This window comes from Morus notabilis, unplaced genomic scaffold, assembly GCF_000414095.1.
Source record: "Morus notabilis unplaced genomic scaffold, ASM41409v2 Scaffold1260, whole genome shotgun sequence".
Taxonomy (NCBI): Eukaryota; Viridiplantae; Streptophyta; class Magnoliopsida; order Rosales; family Moraceae; genus Morus; species Morus notabilis.
This window is the reverse complement of record NW_010361013.1, coordinates 20684-30126: the sequence shown is the minus strand read 5'-3', so window position 1 is coordinate 30126 and position 9443 is coordinate 20684. Positions and strand designations below refer to the sequence as shown.

General features: G+C 34.8%; 1 protein-coding gene across 1 annotated transcript; it reads left to right on the top strand.

Annotated features, from left to right (window-relative positions):
• Positions 1-3949: 3949 nt before the first annotated feature.
• Positions 3950-7000, top strand: LOC21386191 (putative pentatricopeptide repeat-containing protein At1g69350, mitochondrial). The gene has a single exon (XM_010097830.2). The coding sequence runs from the start codon at positions 4103-4105 to the stop codon at positions 6560-6562; it is 2460 nt and encodes an 819-aa protein (XP_010096132.1). The 5' UTR covers positions 3950-4102; the 3' UTR covers positions 6563-7000.
• Positions 7001-9443: the final 2443 nt, after the last annotated feature.

The window sequence follows — 9443 nt, the reverse complement described above, 5'->3', positions numbered from 1 at the left end:
TTAATTTTATGTGAGAATTTTTTACTATAGTACAATAAGTTAGACGTAACTTTTTGTGAGAGTTTTCAACTGTAGTAAAATTAAAATTAAAAACTCGAATCGATTAAATGAAAGAGGCTTTTGTCGTGTTTGGAATTGTTCTTGTTTTTATTTTTCACGTATTTTGAGAAAGAAAAAATGAAAACGATTCTAAAACGGCGTTTGGCACAATTAAAGATAAAAAACAGAAATGAAAACGATTTTTTAGTTTAGTGTAAAATGGAAGAGAAATGAAAAATGACTTTTAGTCGTTTTTCATTTTTTATTTTCATTTTTTCCTCTCTTGAGCACAGAGAGAGACATTAATGAGTTTTTTTATACTGACAATAATCTCTTGATAAAACTATCAAACGAATTTTTAAAAATAATTTCTAACATATTTTTAAAAATAATTTATGTCTGAGATTAAAAACGTTCTTATTTTTATTTTCATATAAAAAATAAAATTATTTTAAAACGAATTTTAAACGTACATGTTATCTTTTTAAAAAGATGAAATAAAAGGCAACCAATAAATAAATAAATAGCATTGGATGATAATTGTTAGTTAGACAAGAACCGATTCTTACATCATTTATTAGTTGTAACACAATTAATTGGATTTAACTAATATTTATGGTGTAATAATTGTGTTTTAGTTTTTACTTTTTGCCGTGATAGACCGTTATAGACTCGACCGACCGCTTACTGAACTGAAAAGGCCTAAGTAGGGCCTAAATATGACGGAATTACCCCTTGATTGTAGTTGACTTTAATATCCATTTATTTTATCACTTTCTCAAACTCAAAATGAAAATAATAATCTTTTTATTCCTTCCCGCTCGCAACCCTCAAACTTCACGCCTGTTTTTATTATTAATATTTCTTTTTTTTGGCTGAGACAAGTGATCGTGCGTGATTAGACGCACAATAAATAATGTAAAATCAGCCAAAATAAGAAAAATAAACAAATATTGATCTTCAAAGATTTGCAAAGATTTAAAGGGGTAATATTGATCTTCATATTAATGTCGCCAAAAATTAATAGCCACATAAATTCTTATTTGTTTGTTAAAGTTTGTATTGAATGTGCATTCTGCAAATACTAATAAGCTATTCCACTGATAAAGCACACAACAAACATGTACAAAGAAAATATGGATATTTCATGGGAAACATCGGTCCCGTTCACTTCACCGATTCGAGTTTAGAATTTAAGTTTTACTACAGTAAAAAATTCTAAAAAACAGTCACATCTAACTTTTTTACTACAGTAAAAAGCTCTCACATAAAATAATATCTCAACTCAAATTATAAACTCGAATCAACAAAATAAACAGGCTCATATTAACCATCTTATATGTAATGAAAACCTATATAATATTATTTTTTTCCTTTTTTTAGGCGCAGGTGATAAGTCTCTCCCAAATCCACCACAACACATGTATCCGCAAGTTTTATTTGTGACCTCATGGCGACAATGGCAAACCTACGTCTTCTAAGGTTTTGGGAAAATTGTGGCATGACCTTTTCATTGAATTGATTAAATATATAGATTACTTGATATCTTAAGCCCCGTTCATTTCGCTGATTCGAGTTTAGAATTCGAGTTTTACTACAGTAAAAAGCTCTCACAAACAATCACATCTAACTTTTTTGCTACAGTAAAAAGCTCTCACATAAAATCACATCTCAACTCGAATTAAAAACTCGAATCAGTGAACTAAACGGGCCCTTAATCTACAATTTAAATAATCCAAATATTGAAAAAGAATAAACTAACTAAATGAGAAGCTACCTTAGATAATTACAAAGAAAATAAAAAATCTAAATAGAAGTATTTACATATTTAAATGAAATAAATACAAATTTAGGTAATATCTCCTCTACGCCTCTGCAAAATGGAGCTCTAAGAGAAGAGTCCAGTCTAGACATGCAGATGAAGAAAACGTGCACGAGGTATAAAGGTTTAGTAAGAGCATTAACCAGTAGATATTAAGAGGATACTTGAGCGACCCAAAGAGCGTTGACTTAAATTTGCTCACGAATGAAGTGATAATCTAAAGCAATATGTTTCATGCATGAATAAAAAAAACAAAATTAGAACAAAGATGAGTTGCACCAGCATTGTCGCAATAGATAACCAGTTGTTGTGGCAGATAAACACCAAGTTCAACAAGAAGATAACATAGCCAACATATTTATGGAGTAGTAGCAGCAATTTCGCCTAATCATCCTTGTTGCCATAAAGAATATGAAGCTCTAATAACCAAAAAAAAAAAAAAAAGAAAAGAAAAAAAAAAGAGAGGTTTTAGAAAAATTATGGCACGGCCTTTTCCATTGAATTAATTGAATATATACATACAGATCACAAGATCGAACCTATGGTTCAAGGGTTATTTATGAAAGATTAAAAAAAAAAACTAAACTATCGCATAATTATAAAGAACATTTTAGGATAGAAATTGTATTTTTCACTACCAATATGAACGGTTACTTTAACTATAGTTTTTCAAATGTCTCATTTATCAGCGTCTATTGTACCACATATCGTAGTAGTGCTCCTACTCACAAATCTAACTATTTGAAGAATAATTTCTTAATATAAAAGTTTCTTAAAATCCGATTTTAATTCCTATGTGTTTTATAATTTCAATCACAATTTAAAATTTTTATTATAGTATTTTTTTAACAAAATTTAAATTCAAAATTTTTAATATAATTTTTTTATATATAAATTCAACTTTCAATTCTCAACTCAAGTTCTTAATTTAAACGCAGATCGAATAGAAATGCGTCATTTTGTTTTCTTTTTGTTGGAAAAATGGCTTGTTAAGACATGTTAAAAGCTCATTTTGAGGCTCATATTGGAATGAGGTCCAATTGAATTTTGAGACGAGTCTTGATGGATTTGCGTTCCCCATCACAAGGAGATCAAAATCGGATATTCATACACTCAAAATGGATTTCAGGTAAATGAGAAATTGATGCTCTAAGTATGTCACTTAGAATAGTTAAATTAGTTGAAAATTGTAAAATCTCACATTGGTTAGGGATGAAGCCTTGGTGGTGTTTATAAGTGATTGCATTAGTCTAGGTAAGCATGTATATCAGAGATGCTCTCTTACGCGCATGGGGTGCGAATCATGGTCTCGAGGGTTAGGGGCCCAATGTATGCGTCCGTATCCTGCGGACAAGAATGCCACATCAAAAAGCCCACTATGTACGGGTTTTGTTTTGTAGTTTTCTTTTTATTTTTTCAACTTAAATCCAAAATTTATTTTTGAAGAAATTTGGATTGGTAACTGTAGCATTTGTGCTTACCTTAACTCTGCATTAGTGTAGGGTTTATGGCTTAGGTTTAATTGTGTGTTTATGAGCATAAAAACTCTGAATATGGACGTATCTTGGAGCATGTTCATCAGGAGCTCTAACCTCTGATTTAATCTCCATTAATCCGTGAATAAATTTAAATTTTTACACCATTATGGCATGGTGTAACACCTAAATTTTGGAGCCTCTATAAAGGCCACTCTCCACATGAACATGACACCAACACAGAACACTCTTCTCCACTCTCTCTCGTTTTTCTTTGAGTTCTTTTGCAGTCTTTGTAGTACGAGTTCGATGATAGAGGGAAGGTCCAAGTTCTAGTTCGCTGAACGGTTTTTATAGTGCTTCGCGTTACCATCGTTGTTATTGTATCATAAGAATCAGATGTTTAACGAACCTCAAATACTAACCGAATGAGATAAATCTATTTTAAAGAAATCATAATTCACTGTCTCGATATTCTTATCGATTCGTTTTTCTAAATTTAATAGAAAAGTTAAATGTATGTTTTAATAATTCTTAATATATTATTCTTATTTATTTATATGGTTTTATTTGCATTATCCATATTATTGCCTAACACATTTCGTCAGTTATTTCGGAAATTCCTTAGCTCACCGATAAAACCGGAAGAAACTATGACTCGACTCAAGTCCAATTGTCTTACGATGGCCAGTTTTCACTTCTCCACTTGGTAAACTTCAGTCCTACCAACCCCTTTCTGAATCTCTCTCTCTCTCTCTCTCTATACATGTTATTGTTACAACACCATGCTCACCAGAAACTCTTCCCACTCTCTGTCCTCCCACTCAAATCCAAACTGATTCAATCCCAACTCCAAACCCACATTCCAAACCTTCCATTTCACACCCTCCAAACCCACTCCGATCTCCTCCAACTCTGCTCCGCCGCGCAGTCTCTTCGCCAAGCCAACCAACTCCACGCATTTGCCCTCCTCAATGGCTTCCTTCCCCGCAGCCTCTCCCTCTGCGCTTCCCTCATTCTCCGCTACGCCGCCTTCGGAGCTCCCTCGATTTCCCGGCGTCTCTTCGAGCAGAGCGTCGGGTTCTGCCGCACCGCGTTTCTATGGAACACTCTCATTCGGGCTTATTCCGTTGCTCGGCATGGAAGTCGTGATGGGATTGGAGTTTACAATGAAATGGTACGTAATTGCGTTGTTCGTGATGATCACACTTTTCCCTTCGTTCTTAAGGTTTGTTCGGATTATTCGGAGTTTCGTAAAGGTTTGGAGATTCATGGGTGTGTTTTTAAACTGGATTTTGATTCGGATGTCTTTGTTGGGAACACTTTGTTGTCGCTTTATGGCAGCGGTGGGGACTTGGAGAGTGCGAGGAAAGTGTTCGACGAAATGCCTGAGAGAGATGTCGTGTCTTGGAATACGGCTATTGGGGTGTTTTCTGTTAATGGGTTTTATTTGGAGGCGCTTCGATGTTATAAAGAAATGAATTTGTCTGTTTTTAAGCCTAATTCTGTGAGCGTTGTCTCTGTGTTGCCGGTTTGTGTTGACCTTGAAGATGAGGTTATGGCGAGTCAGATTCATTGCTATGTTGTGAAGGTTGGTTTGGATCTTAACGTGACTATTGGCAATGCTTTGGTAGATGTTTATGGGAAATGTGATCATGTGAAGGCCTCGAAGCAGGTTTTTGATGAAATGGTTTGCAGGAATGAGGTCTCTTGGAATGCAGCCATTACTAGTCTTGCTTATGTTGGGCGTAATAGCGACGCCTTGGATATATTTAGGTCAATGATTGGTTCGGGGGTTAGTCCAAACTCTATCACCATTTCGAGCATTCTTCCGGTTTTAGTTGAACTAGGATTTTTCAGAGCTGCCAAGGAAATTCATGGTTTCAGCTTAAGAATGAGCATTAGTTCCGATATTTTCATTTCCAACTCATTGATCGATATGTATGCAAAATCAGGCTGTTCAACGGCTGCATCCAATGTCTTCGAGAATATGGTGGAAAAGAATATAGTCTCTTGGAATGCTATGGTAGCTAACTTTGCTCAAAATAGGCTAGAGTTGGCAGCTATAGGACTTTTAAGACAAATGCAAGCTCATGATCAAACTCCCAATTGTGTCACTTTCACAAACGTTCTTCCGGCCTGTGCACGGTCAAGTTCCCTTCATCCTGGAAAAGAAATCCATGCAAGGGCAATCCGCAAGGGTTCGGCATTTGATTTATTTGTCTCCAATGCCCTGACAGACATGTATGCAAAATGTGGCTGCCTTTCTTCTGCTCAAAATGTCTTTAATATCTCCAAGAGAGACGAAGTCTCTTACAACATACTAATCGTAGGTTATTCTCAAGCAACAGATTGCTCAGAATCTCTTAGGTTGTTTTCAGAAATGAGGCTTGCTGGAATGGTGCATGATACTGTTTCCTTCGTGGGAGTGATATCAGCTTGTGCAAATCTTGGTGCAATCAAGCAGGGCAAAGAAGTCCATGGTTCTTTAATAGTAAAGCATTTTCACACTCATCTTTTTGTAGCAAACTCACTCCTAGACTTCTACACCAAATGCGGAAGAATCGATCTTGCCAGTAAGGTCTTTGAGCAGATTCCAAACAAGGATGTAACCTCTTGGAACACCATGATTTTGGGATATGGAATGCTAGGGGAGCTAGACACTGCAATTAGCCTTTTCGAAGCAATGAAAGAAGACGGTGTAAAATATGATTCGGTGTCATACATCGCAGTTTTATCAGCTTGTAGCCATGGAGGGCTAGTTGAAAAGGGTAAGAAATACTTTGAGCAAATGCAGAGTCAAAACATTGATCCAACACAAATGCACTATGCATGTATGGTTGATCTCCTCGGCAGATCTGGCCTCGTGGAAGAGGCAGCTGAGCTCATTAGAGGCCTGCCTATGGTCCCGGATGCTAATGTGTGGGGCGCTTTGCTTGGGGCATGCAGAATCCATGGAAATGTGGAGCTTGGGACCTGGGCAGCAGAGAATCTGTTTAGGCTAAAGCCTCAGCATTCGGGGTACTATATACTTCTTTCGAATATGTATGTAGAAGCTGGGAGATGGAAAGAGGCAAATGCAATTAGGGAATTGATGAAGTCGAGGGGAGTGAAGAAGGGCCCTGGTTGTAGTTGGGTTCAGATTGGGAACCACTTTCATGCTTTTGCTAATGGAGAGAGACTAGAGGACTTAGATTCTGGTATTTGGGATGCGGAATCCTTGTAGTCTTCAAGGTTTAAGTTTGAGGGCAGCTCATATATATACGTAGTATATTCTCATATATATATATATATATATACGTAGTATATTCTTTTTGCTTTATAGCTTGGGCTCAGTATTTTTTGGCAGAAAAGAAAGGGGGAAAAAAAAAAACACCCAAAAGGGGCCTTGGCGATCATGTTAATTGATACGTTATATCATTACACTTTGGTGGAGAAAACAAAACAATGCTGAAGGCTACTTCTTGCAGTGACACTGTTGGAAGAAGGGAGGAAAGTATGGAAAGTTGGGATTAAGAAAAGAGTTAAAAAAAAAAAAAAGTTATTGAACAATTACTGTCCTAGGAAATAAACAATTACTGTCTCGAGCTGTATTTTTATACAATGCCGAATTGAACCTGCGATTTTCCAAACGCAAGCCTGAGGTGTATAGCTGAAGTCATTATTGCCGAAATCTTCAAAGTTCTAACAAAGTTGATTGAACTACTCTCAAAGCTTTTTTGTATAATATACGAGGATGACAATTTACTGCATTTTTTTATGCAAATAATTATTAATTCATTTGTTATCTATCAGTAAAAACAAAAAGTACCACCTCTGTCATCAGTACTCCTTAAGAGAAATGGTAACAGCTCGGATGAGCTATGCACAACCAGTTATACTGGTGTACTAACGTTTAAGAACCAGTCCAGGTTTCATATTAATGTGCAGTTGTCATTTTTCTTTTTGTGAATAATATCTTTAGCAAAGAAATGATGCATTTGAAACTCGTTTCAAAATAATTTTATTTTTTGTATAAAAATGAAAATGAAAACGTTTTCAATCTCAGACAGAAATCATTTCTGAAAATGTATTTAGTAATTTTATTCTGAGATTGTTTCAATATAAGAAAAAACAGAAATGCCGTTTGGTATATTGATCCTAAAAATTTTCTTATTAAATCTTTCTTTGTTCCCCATGGGTTTTGGTGATATATTCTTAATTTCCACTTCTTTCCCTCTCCACAAAACGCTCTTTCACCCTAAAAAAAGATAAAAAATCCCTACGAACTCTTCTCCTTCGATGGATTTCTTCAAGTCCGTCTTTTCTCCTTCAATGGATTTCTTCTAGTCCGTCTTCACTGACGAACCCTTGGAGCCCTCTGACTCCGACGAGCCCCAAAACGACAACGCTTCCACCTACCGCAAGGATCTCGAGGAGTTTGGCTCCGGCCCGAGGATGGAGACGACAGTGATCCGTGATGCCTCCTCCTGCGCCGTCAAGGACCTCCCGGCATCGCTCGAGATTGGCGCCACCGTCACTGATGAGTCGCTCGAATCGGTCGGCCAAGTGATCGACGACATTGGAAGCTCCGTTTGGAAATCGACGGCCGATATCATTTCTCAAGGCAGGCATTCGCTTTTGGCCGCCGCCGATGAAGACTCTGACGCTTTTGGCCGGCCAAGATAATTTTTTCTGAACAGTGTTGATCACAAGAAAAAGGTTCAAATTTGGTGAGGTTAGAGGAAATATTGAGGAGAAAATGAAAACGGGAAAAGGAAAACAACTCAAATTCATTTTCAAAAATTGGGTAATTTTGTGAGAAAGGCCAAAAACGTTGTCATTTTTGTTTTGGGTTGAAGATTGCTCCAAACGCAATTCTCATATGATTTCCATTTTTTTCTCCTCAAAAAATGTGAAAACGTTTTCAGAATGGATTCCAAACAGGCACGAAAAGTTAAATAAAGAACAAATTTTATTTTTACCCCCTGAATTGTGGTCTCTTTGTCACTTTGCCCCCCGAACTTTGAAAATCGGTCTACGCACCTCCTAAACTTTGAAACGTTAGTTACTTTGCCCCTTCTGTTTATTTGACTAACGGATTTGATGATGTGGCAATTATTGAAGGAGTGGTTTAATAAATTATTTGTATAAATTCCCCCTCAAGTATGTATCATATTTTAAAATGTCCCATAATCTATCAAAACACATCAAAATGTCCATTTATGGAAAACATAATAAAATAACAGTTTTATTGATGTCTCATGTCACTAAAAATTAATTAGACATTAAATTCTAATTGAATAAATTAAAGTAATTAAATATTAAAAATAATAATGAATAATAAATATAAAAATGCTTCACTTCAAAAAATTTTAAAAATTAAATAAATTGAACTATTTAAAAAAAAAATCAAAACCTAAAGGAAAAGAAGATTTTTTTTTTTTGAAAAACCTTATTACTCTGAAAAGTGCATATGAAGACACATTTTTCCTTGAAGAGGAATTTTTTGATTTTTAAATTGTCTTTTAGGATTTTCATTTTTTTTTTAAATATTAGTTGATATAGCATGTCAGTAAAAATTCAAAAAATTTAAAAGACAAGTAAAAAATATAAAAAAAGCGGATAAAAAAACCTTCTTCCTCTTTTAATATCAAAAAACCTTCTACCTCTTTTAAGTGAAAAAATTTGTTTTAATTTGCACTTCGAGAACTGAAGAGGTTGAAGGTTTTTTATTTTTTTTCCCTCTTTTCTTTTGGGTTTTTTAATTTTTGCAAAAAAATTCTTTAATTTTTGGATTTTTCAAAGTGAAGCATTTTTATATTTATATTTATGATTATTTTTTAATATTTAATCACTTTTATTGATTAAATTATACTTTAATATCTAATTAATTTTAATGACATGACACATCAGTAAAATTATTATTTTATTATGTTTTTCAAAGATTAGGGGTATTTTAATGTGTTTTTATAGATCATGAGACATTTTGAAATATGGTATATACTTTATGGGATATTTATACAAATAATTTATTAAACTACCCCTCCAATGGCTGCCACCTCATCAAATCCATTAGTCAAATAAACAGAAAGGGTAAAGTGACTAACGTTTCAGAGTTCAGGTGC